General features: G+C 44.4%; 1 protein-coding gene across 1 annotated transcript in view; it reads left to right on the forward strand.

Annotated features, from left to right (window-relative positions):
* Window positions 1–14171, forward strand: part of CDH20 (cadherin 20) — a 51271-nt gene that overhangs the window by 25330 nt on the left and 11770 nt on the right. Inside the window, exons 6-8 of the mRNA XM_052660386.1 lie at window positions 789–1042; window positions 8473–8609; window positions 10882–11003. Of these exons, the coding sequence (XP_052516346.1) occupies window positions 789–1042; window positions 8473–8609; window positions 10882–11003 (513 nt within the window). The remainder of the gene's footprint in view (window positions 1–788; window positions 1043–8472; window positions 8610–10881; window positions 11004–14171) is intronic.

A 14171-nucleotide genomic window follows, 5' to 3' on the forward strand; every position in this document is an offset into this window, starting at 1 on the left:
ATATTCTGGAGGTAGAGAGAGTCCAAAAAAGGAAACGCCAAAAAAGTTATATGTCATGACACGGGATTTTATTAGACAAAGTTAAACTTCTGTGGATGAGCTCTGAATGAGAAAGCTACAAGTCCTGAGCAGCTTTCCCACCCTGACACGGACCACATCAGCTTTGGCCAGTCTTCCAGCTCTCTGAGCCTGTTTCTTTAACTGTAAAATGAGGCACAGGATCAGGTTTTTAAAAGAGATTGTCTATGATAAACTAAACACACAAATATTGACCTGACACAATGCACTAAAAACCTTCGTGAGGTTTTATTGATAGTTCTTAGAAAAGATCACTATTGCCTCTGTACTTAATAATTTTTTTTTTAAGGGAAAAAACAGAAAAGCCTAGGCCTCAGTTGCTTGGATATACTGAAGCAGAACTCAAACTCGCTCTCGATTATCATGACACCTTTTCGAATGAACAAGCCTTCCTAACGATGACCATGCAGGTCACACAGGAGACAGGCCAGTCGGCCTTGCCCAGGGTGCAGGGGTTTTCTTCATCAGCAGGCTGGCTTTCCTTACTATCTCTGAAGCATCTACCATCCTCTTTACTTTCTTTACCCAAATTTTTGAAACTGCAAGAACCATGGAACAAAAGAAAAATTTCCATTTATTTTTCCTCTTGCCTCTTTCCCACCATGTTAATGCATTTGGGAAACTACCTGCCAGCCATCAGTATCATCCATCCTTTAGAACCTTGACATATATGCTCCTAACTAAGCAATCTTCCTGTCCTAACTTTTCAGCCCCTGAGTTTTGAAAGAAAGAAAAGCTACACCTTAAAAGTGGAGGGAGCCAACCCTCACCTCGAGATGCGGTTTCTGAACCTGGGCCCATTTCAAGACACAACCACGGTGCACATCAGTGTGGAAGACGTGGATGAGCCCCCTGTGTTCGACCCTGGCTTTTATTTTGTGGAGGTACCTGAAGATGTGGCGATTGGGACAACCATACAGATCATTTCTGCCAAGGACCCGGATGTGACCAACAACTCAATCAGGTTTTTCCACACATTTGCCTTATATCCGAGAATCTGCCCTTGTATCTAATTCACTTTTTCTTTTTGCTTCTTCCATCTCTGGAAACTCTTTCTTTAAATGCTTTTTTTTTTTTTTTTCATATTATTTAGAAGTGAAATATCATTATGACTACAACTCCCTGTCAATGGCTTCAGCAACACACATACACACACCCCTCAGTGCTCAGTCGTGGCCTTATTGACATTTAGGGGTAGATAATCTTTTGTTGGGGGGTGTGTCATATACATTTTACAATGTTTAGCAGCATCTCTTGCCTCTACCTGCTAAAAAAAAAACATAGCATCCTCTGAGTTGTAATAATCTATAAAGTCTGACTCTTTGCACACCCCATAGACTGTAGCCCGCCAGGCTCCTCTGTCCATGGGATTCTCCATGCAAGAATACTGGAGTGGACTGTCATTCCCTTAGGCTCCAGGGAATCTTCCCAACTTAGGGATCAAACCTACATCTCCTGTATCTCCTGCACTGCAAGCAGATTCTTTACCCACTGAGCCATCAGGGAGGCCCCCAAAAAGACCCCAGATGTTGCCAAATAGACACATGGACACCAAAGCGTTAAAAGCTGTTGAGTCTTAGTGGTGAATAAAGCTGTTGAGTCTTAGTGTGAATAAAGCTGTTGAGTCTTAGTGTGAATATAACGGTGATTATTGTACACTCTCAATGTCTGTGAACCTCTGACATTTTTACTTTAAAAACGGAAAAAAATAACATATATAAACACGTTTCCATATACTATAGAAAGAACAGACATAGAAAACTCCCACTGTTATCAACAGCTTTGAATCCATGTAGACTGACTTTCTATGGTAAACCTACAAACCAGCCTCTCCAAAGTATGTTTTGAACATCAAGATTCCAGCCTAGACGCTTCCCCCTCAAGAGCAGGCGGAGAGCTGCTCCTATAGCCATGGGCACTGCCCATCGACCCTGGAACCAAACAGCAAACAGCTGGTGGACAGGCTGACACTTTAACCTTCCTGAGCAACTGCCCAGCCTCTGAAGCTCGACACAAAAGATCAGGGCTCCAGGGCTGTTTGAGGCCATCTGTCACAGTAACTGTCGAAGGCCACACGAATGAATCTTGGGTGTCAGCACAGAGCGCACAGTTTAAACACGCCCCAATTTGTCAGAGGCCTTTTCTGTCAGCTGCTACTTCCCTCACCAGCTGCCATTTTGAAGGAAAATGTACTTTTGCCGTTTAATAAAGACGGTTCTCTCCTGAGATTAATCTTAGTAGGGGAAATCTGCTTCCTCTAACCAAGCAGCAAACATTTTACATTTTCAGGCATTAAAATGGCTAAAATTGTTGTTTCAATTCTGATACTTGATTTTTAGTAGGCAATGAATCTTTATAAGTTAGGACAATTTTATACAAGTGACAGTTCAATCTTAAGCTTTTTAAGTGTATAAGATGGGAAGAAATTAGTTAAATCATATTGTCCCCCAAAAAACAATGTAAGTAAATAAACCAATTCTATTATAAATTTATATTTATAATACAAACATTACATTTATATCAAAAGCCGATAATACATATCTATCTTCTGATTGATCTACTCATATCAGAGAACTGTGGGGAAAACTTTAGAGAACAAAACTTTATGGAGGGAAAATGTTTGAAATAAAACAAGAACGATTTGAAAAACTCAGACCCTGTTTCTAAAAGAGTCAATGAGAACATTCAGTGGATAATTCCACATCTTTTTTCTAGATTCTGACTCTGTTATAGACTCCTGAGTGGTAAGCATCGGAAATTTGGTTTTTTCAGGAGTCACTCTACTAAATGACAAGAGACAGAAAACAGTCAGGAATGAAGGAAATTCACACACACACACACACACACACACACACACACCCCTAGCATGAACATGCATTATCCAGGACTAAGGTCGTTATCTCAACACATATCTAGGAAGGAAAGAGAAACACCAGCAGGCCTAGATCCACTGCAAGCATGGAGCAGAGGGAGGTACACAGCATGAGGGAGTCCTGTCTGGCCAACAGAAAGTGCTGCTTCAGGTGATAAGCTGTTGAAGCCCATCAGTCGGCCAGCAAGGCAGGACAGCTGGCATCGGGATAAGCTGTAGTGGGGCGCCCGTCTAGTCCAGTAGATCCCGGTCAGGAGGAATCCAGGAGTGAACGGGCGGGAGGCCTGAGGCAGGGACCACGGGGCTTATTCTAGGGCAAGGCTCCAGGTCTTTATTCTTTCGGGCCACGCCATGTGGCCTGCGGGAGTCTTACCTTCCCCGACCAGGGATCGAACCTGTGCTTCCTGTGTGGGAGTGTTAACAGTGGATCGCCAAGGAAGTCCTGACTATAGGCCTTGAGAGAGAGACTGGCAGGAACGAGGCAACAGCCACAGGTTTGCTGAAGACTAACGTCCCAGAACAGAGGTAAAACAGAATTCCACGCATCAGAACTGGAGACAATCGTCTCTCCGCATTTTGGTTGGAAAGAAGGATCAGAATGCACGTGGCCAGACTCGGGCTCTGTGCTGTCCCACAGGGACAAGGTATGGTCCCCGGGGTCCCCAGGCCCAAGCAGGACCCTGGGGCTCCCGGATTCTCAGAGAGAAGCCCCTGGAGGCCGGACCTCTGGCTATCACTCAATAAACCCATCTGCAGATTACTTTCCTGCTATCTTTCCTCAAATTGCTCACTTTCTCCTTTTTTCCTATAAAAGTTATTTTCTTTTAAAATACTTTGAATGTGTTATATGCTGCTTGGCTATCAAATTTATCTTCTGCATTTTAATTACCAATAAATGAGGTTCATATTCCTAAGAATAAAATACATATTAAATCATCCAAAAATTAACACATCACCCAGGTTAAAAATGCTATGGATAAAAGGTCATTGAACATTTTAAAAAGATTATCAGGACTTTTCTAAAATTTATTTTTAATTGAAAGATAACTGCTTTACAGAATTTTGTTGGTTTCTGCCAAACTTCAACATCAATCAGCCATAGGCATATATATGACATTATCAGGACTTTTATAATCTCATTTCTAGAAAGTTTATGGTATGTTCAGGCATATAAGCTGGTCATCATTTACTAATAAAACCTAAAATCAAGTCTCCAGATTTAGTTATATATACATGAAAGATATGTCTGGATCACCTAAATTTTTAATAAATGCTTGAGGAATCTCTAGCAAGCAGGAACCAGTCAGCAACTGAAACAGGCTTCTGCTGGTATGGGAACAGCCGGCCCTCTGTGCTTTCCTGGAGTGTGTGTGTGGATTTTGGGATCCTGTCCATGAAACCCTACTTTCAAATCGCTCCTAAATTCAGAGAATGTCCTCAGCCAAGTAAACAAGCAGGGAGCTCAATGAACACCAGCACTGTTCGCGGAAATGAGGAAGTTCTGTGTGAATATGTCACGCCTGTTCGGCCCACAGCAGGTGAGAGTATTCTAGTTAGAGAAAGGAAAGCCGCCTACATAATTCACCAGCGTCTCCCAGTCTCCTCATTTTCCATCTGCATCTACACCGTTACCTTTGTTCTCCCGGCTCCTGAAAATTGGCCCAGGGTCCCACTCGGAGTAATGAACGCTCTCACCGCCTCAGTGCAGGCCGGGCTCCGCCTGCCGAGGGCGGCCCCTCCGGGAGCCCGCCGCGGCCCCGCACAGCGTCCTGTCGGGTGGTTGATTGCATCCCTCCGTCTCCCCGGCCGTCTGCGACGCTCGCTGCGGCATCGCAGGTGTGCGTGCGGACAGCGGGTTCCTCGCAGGCTGCCTCCCCGCTGCGTGCTCCGCCGGCCGCGGGGCGAGCTGCCATCAGGGCCTCCGGCTCCGTGGCCAAATGGCTGGCTTTTCTCATGTTGGGGGAGCTGAAAGAAAAGACCGTCAGGAGCCAACTAGTGCTTTTTTTTCTAAGATAAATTCAAGTCTTCAAAGAGCCAGGAGACTTTAAATCACTAACTACACCCAGAAAAAGAAAAAAAAGGCTCCAATTAATTTTAAATGAACTTGGTAGGCATGTGTTTATTCTTTATTAAATAGTCAATCGTTGGCCGTGGCGGCTCCATCTATCTTCAGAAAGAGAGAAGGCTTTGTTTCCTTAAGCCATCCCACACCTTTCATATGCCTAGGTTTCTCAGCTGTGCAACCTTGGACAAACGTCTTAATCTTTCCATGCTTCAGCTTCTCACCTGTGAAACAGAGATAATAATACCGGCCTCACAAGATTTTCGAGATTACATGAGCCAATACATGTAAAATGTTTAGAGCAGGGCCAGGCTACAGTAACAGGGTCAGAAGCAAAGAAAAGCGTTATGAATTCAAATTTCCCAACGCTTAGAGAGTTTCAAGTGAAAATGATTCCAGCTTCTCCAGCCTTTAGTGGTCACCTCACCTTTTAATTCCCTGAACAGTCATCCTGAATCTCGACAGGAAAAAATGCACACTTGAAACAAAATGCTTGACCAAATAATATATAGAGGTACGTGCATGCTAAGTCACTTCAGTCACGTCCAACTATTTGCAACCCCATGGACTGTACCACACCAGGCTCCTCCATCCATGGGCTTCTCCAGTCAAGAATCCTGGAGTGGGTTGCCATGCCCTCCTCCAGGGGATCTTCCCGACCCAGGGATCAACTCATGTCTCCTACGTCTCCTGCGCTGGCAGGCAGATTCTTTACCACGAGTGCCACCTGGGAAGCCCCATATACACAGGGATAATCTATATGTATGTATTTATATATACTGAAACGAACATTTTACCATCAATATTTACCCTTACTGTAAGTGATAGTCTGGCATACCTATACCCATTTCATTTTCTTTCTACAGTAATCATAATCCACCATACTGATTTCAGTTTGAAAAACAATGCACTAAAGAAATTGCTTACTGCCATCAAAAGGGTGGTATTTCCCAGTTTCAACAACTTTAAGATACAGATTGCAATGGCTGGCAACATTTTGGGGGGGCTGTGCACTTGGCTTGTGATTGAACTCAGGCTCTCAGCAGTGAGAGCCTGCAGTCCTTAACCACTGGACTGCTAGGGAATTCTGCTGGCAACTTTTTTAAAATTAATTTTTATTGGATGATAGTTGATCCACAATGTTATACTACTTTCTGCGGTACAGCAATATGAATCAGTTACACACATATTCACTGTCTTAGATTCTATTCTCATATGGGTCATTGCAGAATATTGAGCAGAGTCCCCTGTGCTACACACAGGTCCCTGTTAGTTAGCTATTTTATATATAGCAGTGTGCACATGTCAGTCTCAGTCTCCCAACTTATCCCTCCCCACCTTCCCCCTTGGTAACCACAGTTTGTTTTCTACGTTTGTGACTATCTGTTTGGTAAATAGGTTCGTTTGTACCCGCTGGCAACTTTAAGTGGAATTTTGAACCCAATATATTACAACAGCTTATATCCACACATATGCGTGTTGTGTGGTGTCAGTCTCAGTCCTGTCTGACTCTTGGCGGCCCCAGGGGCTGTGGCCCACCAAGCTCCTCTGTCCATGGAATTCTCCAAGCAAGAATACTGGAGTGGGTTGCCATTCCCTGCTCCAGTGTTTATACATAATTTACAATCTATAATATATATAATAGTTCATATATAAACAAGTATATTTCAGATCTTACTATTACCTGAAAATTATTAGCTGTCTAACTGTGGGAAAGTGACTTAACTTCTCTTAGTCTTCATTTCCTTTTCTCTTGGTTGATATATTTATATATAAATATACTTATATTTATATACAAATTTATATATAAATATATCTTAGAGATGCTGTAGAATTTAAAAAGAAGCTATAAAATGCCTGGGATTCAGCAGATGGCAGCAATCATAACTACTGCCCATTACCAAGGACTACATAAGATTCTAAAGAATGGTTCTCAGTCATGGCTGCACATCAAAATCCCTTAGAAGGCTTTTAAACATACAGATGCCTACGCTTCCCTCCACACCTACTGAATCTCCCAAGATGGGCACCAGGTAAGACAACTTAGGTAAGAAAACACAAAGGGTCCGGTATCCAACTCAGCTTCAACAGGAATTACAGATCTTACCCAGTGTCAAGGTGAATAAGGACTCAAAGGATATAAACAACAGCAAAACATGAGCTACGCACTCTTTCCTCAGGCTTCCCTGCTGTCTCAGTGGTAAATAATCTGCTTGCAAGGATAGAATCGGGTTCTATCCGTGGGTCAGGAAGATGCCCTGGAGGAGGAAACGGCAACCCATTCCAGTATTCTTGCCTGGGAAATCCCATGGACAGAAGAGCCTGGCGGGCTACAGTCCATGGGGTCGCAAAAAATCGGACACGACCATCACTAACACTTTCAATTGTTCTTTCCTTAGAGAGGTCTGGCTTCCCTGGTGGCTCAGAGGGTAAAGCATCTGCCTGCAGTGCAGGAGACCTGGGTTCAATCCCTGTGTCGGGAAGATCCCCTGGAGAAGGAAATGGCAACCCACTCCAGTACTCTTGCCTGGAAAATTCCATGGACAGAGGAGCCTGGTAGGATATAGTCTGTGGGGTCGCGAAGAGTCGGACATGACTGAGCAACTTCACTTTAGAGAGGTCTAGAACCGTTAGGTGTAGGTGCCTGTAAATATCCTTCTATTTTCTGTATAAGGATGCATGTTGGTCCACACGGAATATGAAAGGTATGAGCAAGGAATGAAGGGCATTGCCTGAAAGCTGTCTTAGTTATGTAACATCTGCTTTTTAAACTCCATTAACTACACTACTCACATGACATTTTCAAGCAAGCTGTGCCCCATAAATTCCAGGCTATTTACAATAAATAACCTAGACAGACCCCGGTCCATCCTGCTAAAAACATTCCCTAGACAAGGACACCCATCTAGCAGATAACATAACTGTATCTGCCAACAAGTCAGTCATTAGTATGCTTACAAAGGGCCTGATTCAAATTTTTCCTTCTCAATAGGTGATACTACTTGTGGGAACTGGGACCACACAACTCGGTCTTTTCCAGTTCCAATTCAGCATTTCTGGACTTATTTGAATAAAAGTTGTTTTGAACAAAGACAGGGGTTGATATTCAGAGTGTCCCTAAAGTCTTAGAACAGTTTTAAGCTTTAAAAATAGCTGAGACTGATCTTTAGAAAGCATAAAACTGCCCTAAGACTTTGACACCCCATTTTATTTCATTTTCTGAATGAGGAAATCAAAGCAGTAACAATTTTTTGTTGTTGTCTTGCATTTGGGGATTTTTTTAGGGGGCAGGAAGTGGTTTTGGACATGATAAAACAGGAATGCAGTCTTCCAAGGGCCTATAATCCAGAACTAGTCCTGTTTCACATAGTATGCGCTCAGTTCTCTCATGTAATACGCTATAAGTATGAATAAATATGCTTATCCAATAAGACAACACATTTAATCTCCATTTCTACAGATATTCCATTGACAGAAGCAGTGATCCTGGAAGATTCTTCTATGTGGACATTACGACAGGTGCCCTAATGACTGCAAGACCTCTTGACCGGGAAGAGTTTTCTTGGCATAATATCACTGTCCTTGCTATGGAAATGAGTGAGTAAAACAATACCATGGTCTCCATTAGTGACAAAACATAAGCATTGTACAAAGTGGAGGTTTCCAGAGCCTGTTAGAACAAAAATTGTATTCTTTATGGAAAAAAATGGAAACCCTGGTTTACGCAATTGAATGAATGTATTTAGTTCAAATACTTACTGAGGATCTCTATATACCTAGTCCTGCTAGAGAGAAAAACAAGAGTATTGCACAAAAGCAGCACAAGAAACAGTGTCTTTAAACTACGGAGCTGCTTCTGCATGAAGAACAGGGGCCACTCCTGAGACATCTGAGAGGCTTCCAACCTTGAATAAGATTGGAATGCAACTAGTACATTATTATTGGATGAAAGGAAGCATTTATAACATATCACCCTTATGCACATACATATACACGTACATGCATATAAGAATTTGAAACATCTTACAACAGACTATTAACATAAACCTGAAAATAAAATTGAAAATTAATAAACTAAATTAACAGATTATAATCTCAACACAAATTATATACTACTACGTTCCATTTTTTTCTTTCACAACACCCATGGGTTTGAGTGGACTCCAGGAGTTGGTGATGGACAGGGAGGCCTGGCATGCTGTGGTTCATTGGGAAGCAGAGTCAGACACGACTGAGCGACTGAACTGAAGTTATGAGAAATGTTAAGGGAAATGGTAAATCCAAACGTAATGACACAAGTATGTACAGTCAGTCATGAGGGCAATTTGGTAAGAAATCTTTATTCAGAGTCCCCAGTACATCCATACACCTTTTCTCAAGAATTCTACTTCTAATAATTATCTTAAGGAAACAGTCATAATATTGACAAAGATTTTATGAACCAAAATGTCCACTGCATTGTCATTTTAAAAGAGGGGAAACACCTAAATGTCTAATAACAGTAGCTTGACTAAACAAACTATGGTACAGTCATACAGTAAAATGAGAACATCCTGTTTACATTAATACCAATTAGTGTACCAATTAATTAATTTCAAAGTACATTTCAATGACTTTCAGGAAAATCTTTCCCTAAAATATTAAAGTTCTAAGTCAAACTTTTTTCTTAATTTCAGTGTGTATGTGTGTGTATGAGAAAGAGGGAGAGTTTGGACACATGTAACGTTATACATGATATATAATGGATATCTCTGGTGGTAGGACTACGGATCACATTTATTCTCATTTTTCTGAAATTTTCATCATTGCCTGTATAAAGAAGCACCAGCACAAGTTACAACGGAAAAATTTAAACACATCAGCACTCTTGCTAACCAAGCAATATAAATATTTAGGGGAAAAACAAGGTATAAATATTCTTGAGGGAAAAAATGAACCAAAAGAACAGGGCATTTTGAGATTTAATAAAATTATTTACTAAGCATACTTCCTATGTCTTATAATTTCTATTTTGTCTTCCTGGGATGGTGGCCAAAACAGAAAAAGACAGGAGGGTCAGCAGTGGGGTTGTGAAATTACCCTGTGTGGCAGTGTCAAGCAGAAGACAGACCAAAAGGGTATTTTTCCCCATGAATGACTGTGAGTAGCTTCAGTCTCAGCCAAAAATGTGGATTTGGTGTGTGTTTGATCCTGTAATATCTCCTAAGTCCAAAAGCAGAAAAAAATGTACGGTGTTGCCTGTAATCCCATGAATAACCTAAAATCTTCTGAAACAGTAATTCAAAGAACTGATTACAGGTTTTCCCCACTATCTGAAAGTATCGGGTTCCTATGAAACCTTTTGTAGGCCAAAGCGGTGTAAAGTGAAGACGCAGTTACATTAGGACACATCTTGCTAGCAGATGCACAAAATGAAAAGCACAGATGCTCACGTCGTTCAGGGATGTGGCAGCTCGATGCGGAGCTGCCGGGCGCTGTTTCCCAGGCAAAGAGCTTGTTGCTGACACTCTCACTGCCGCAGCCTGCCTTCAATTCCAGAACCTGAAGTCTAAGCCAAGTGAGAATCTCAAAAACTCTTTTTGAGATTCATTCGTGATGTCTGCTACCCAGGAGTCCCACCCCGCCCCGCATCCTCCTGACGTCACACGCGAGGCCCAGCACACACCTTGTCCTGCCCACACTCATGCTCCAGCCACACTCTTAACAGGCACCCCCCACAACCTGGCGTTAAGAGTTCCATGGTCTTTATCCACTCCTTCAAAAACCAGAGTGAGGAGAAAAATGCCTGCTCCAACAAAGAGCTGCTTTCCTGCCTCTCTGAACCCTCCTCACCTTTGGTGTTTGTCTGTGTCGTCTGTGCTTCCTTTAGACAATCCATCCCAGGTCGGAAGTGTTCCTGTCACAATCAAAGTCTTAGATGTCAACGACAATGCTCCGGAGTTCCCCAGATTCTATGAAGCTTTCGTCTGTGAGAACGCCAAGGCAGGGCAGGTAAGCAGCCTGAGCACCGTGGTTAGCCTTCCAACACGGGGAAACGCGTTACAGAGAACCAGACTGGCCATCAGAGGAATTTAGACTCCAGAAGCTGACAGTTTGTAAAAGAGTCCCCGGCTTCTGTTTATCATGTTGCAACCACTTATTTGCTAAGACAACTATTCAGAACCTCTGTTACATTTTATGATCGAAACAAGGCTGTGAAGCAAGGTAGTTACCCACCTTGTAACTGAACTGTACAGAACCAATTGTAGTAACATGTGCCTTGGATCCTGGAAAAGAGGGACCATGAAGATCAAGGGGGAAAAGAAAGGAGAGTCTTTTTCTCCGCTTAGCACTAATCCTTGAAAACATCTGCAGTAAGAAAGGTTCATTTTCTGTATCTTCCTCCCTCCCTTTCTTCTGACAGCAAGCATCCTCCTGAGGGGCCATATGCCCTATTCCTACACTCTCCCCTCCCTCAGCTGAAACACCCATTTTCTCAGTACCCTCATGTCACATCAAGTTTTGAGAGGAAAGGCATCTTAAGGAACAAATGTCTACTTATTCGAAACAGCTTTAGCGCCATCATCTTCATATACATCTGCCTGTTTTTTTTAAGTCTGCTTAAAACCTAAGTGAATGTCTGTTTGACTAAATCCCAGAGGTGCAGCTGAAAAGCATTTGAACTGTGCCTGCAACGGCCACGTGATTAACGCATGTGTCAGGCTGGTGCCCACACCATACCCAACCCGCCACACCTCAGATCACATGCCCTCTCGCTTCTGTCCTACTTTTGAAGACTCTGTCCTCTCTACCTTTGTCCCAACAGACTCCCTTGCTTCCCCCAAGCTTATTTTGTGACCCTGAGGACTCTGGTCCAGGGGCTGGGTGCAGATGGCAAGCACTCGTGGTTTGGTAACACAGGCGTTTTGACTGTAAAGCAGCTTCTGCTTCCACTGCTCTCCCCCTCTCCTGCAACATCTCGCGCACAGGCTCTGTCTATACAACCAGAAATTACACTAGCTTCCTGAACTCCGCAAAGATTGCCTCAATGCATCTTCACCGTTCTTCCCACCCAAAGGAAAAGTGACCCCCTTGTCCCGGGTGGGGGAGCGGGGAAATGTGTCCTGTAGTCATTCGCATTTAAGTTATCTCATCCATTCCTTCCTAAAACCCAGAGCCATGCTCTATAGCATGCCTACACTTTTTTCAACAAGCCGAAGATAAATCTACTTCCGTATCTATTGCATTTCTAGTCTAGAGAAACTTGAAATATTATGCAGCTAATAAAAGTTACAATTAACACTTTCCAGCATAAGGAATGACCCGTGTTATTATGTGCGTAAGGAAAGGAGGCACAGAGGCTACAGGTGCAGGCCTGAAGGCTTATCAAGCTGTATCTGCATGTGAGCAGAAACCAGAAGGCAAGAGAGAAAACAGCAACAGCCACCATCCTAAGGCAGCTGAGAGCTGAGTGAGGAGATTTGGGCCTTCGTTTTAATAATTTTTATATTGTAATATTACATGTATATTGTAGAAATACAACATAAAAACTTTTGTTTTATACAGGATTATTACTATGACAAACACACTTCATATTCAATATGACGAGAAGCCATTTTTATTCTGTAACACAGAGAGTAACAGGAACGCAGTACATGGAACCCCCTCAGGCCCCCAGAGAAGCCTCTCCCTCCCGCTGGGAATGAATGGCAGGATAGCAGCACGGCGCCGCTGCACCTGCCTCTGCGGCACACGAGCGCCTCCCCATGTCTGTGTCTCCGCGTCCGTCTTCTACTGGGCTCTCATACAGCCCTTTGACGCACATGAACTTTCACGTCCAACTGAAGGTTTGGGTTGAGAGCCACAGGTCTATCGCAGTCTGTCATACGCATCATCTATAGCCCAGGAGATTTAAATCCAACCCTTTGGTTTTGGCTCTGGGACATGTTCTGAAGATTTTCAAAAGCACACAGCTCAGTAGGTACGTCTGGCTTATGAAGACTCAGGCCTCCTTGTGTGAGATTTGTCAGCCACGGTCGTCAGCTCTGCATCGGCCGAGCTGGGACGTGTGCTTTCCTCAGCGAAGCAAGCCCAGAGGGAAATCTGAGGACGTCTGAGGTGCAGGCTGAGGGTGGCATGAGGCCTGCCGAGCAGGCTCTGGAATGGCAAGTGAGGCCAGGGATGGACTCAGACCTGCCAGGAGAGGGGAGGCCCAAGAGAGGGGAGGCCCAGCAGAGCAGGCCCAGGAAAGAGGAGGACCGGGAGAGGGGAGGCCCAGCAGAGGAGGACCGGGAGAGGGGAGGCCCGGCAGAGGAGGACCGGGAGAGGGGAGGCCCGGCAGAGGAGGACCGGGAGAGGGGAGGCCCGGCAGAGGAGGACCGGGAGAGGGGAGGCCCGGGAGAGGGGAGGCCCGGGAGAAGGGAGGCCCGGCAAAGGGGAGGCCCAACAGAGCAGGCCCAGGTGCTCTGAAGCCATGTCTTCACTCACGTTTCTGAGAGCCCTGTAACCAACCAGTCAGATGCCCCAGGTCTCCACCATACATACATACTTCACAGGTCAGATACTCTGAAATGACTATCTGCCAAGTCACACATACTCACGTTTATAACATTCACAAAGAAACGTGTCTTCACGTGTCTGACCAGACGGAGGGTACAGGATCTGTCTGGGAGGGGATGGGGCACTGGGGTGACCCTTGAGTGGGAGCAGCAGGGACCCTGGGCTGGGTGGCTGGGCCACAGTCCTCTTCAGGGCTCTCCTGATTCCTCTCCAGTACTCAGTTCCATCCTCCCAACCTTTAGACTGAAGGACCCAGTGCCAGTTTGGGTTCAGCAGGAGGCAGAGCTGAGCTGGAGTTCTGGTCTAGGATGTTTAATAATGAATCAGGAATGCCCTTGGGACCAACTCCTGTGCAAGGGAAGAGCTTCTGCATGGCTGGACAAGAGACATCCAGCAGTGGTGCACACAGCCAGCCACGGATGACCCCACCGACGCCAAGAACTAGGGCTTTCCTGAGTTGAGATGGGATGGCCAGGCCTTTATACCATTCTATCAGTCGCTGGACACAGATTGTTCTGGAAGGATGTGGAGACTGTGGGGAGGTGGGTGTCACCAGCCGAGGCCATCCCCAGAGAGACTGACAGGTGAAGGCATCAAGCCCTCCCCGGAAGGGGGTCTGAG

This window comes from Budorcas taxicolor, chromosome 22 (assembly GCF_023091745.1).
Source record: "Budorcas taxicolor isolate Tak-1 chromosome 22, Takin1.1, whole genome shotgun sequence".
NCBI lineage: Eukaryota > Metazoa > Chordata > Mammalia > Artiodactyla > Bovidae > Budorcas > Budorcas taxicolor.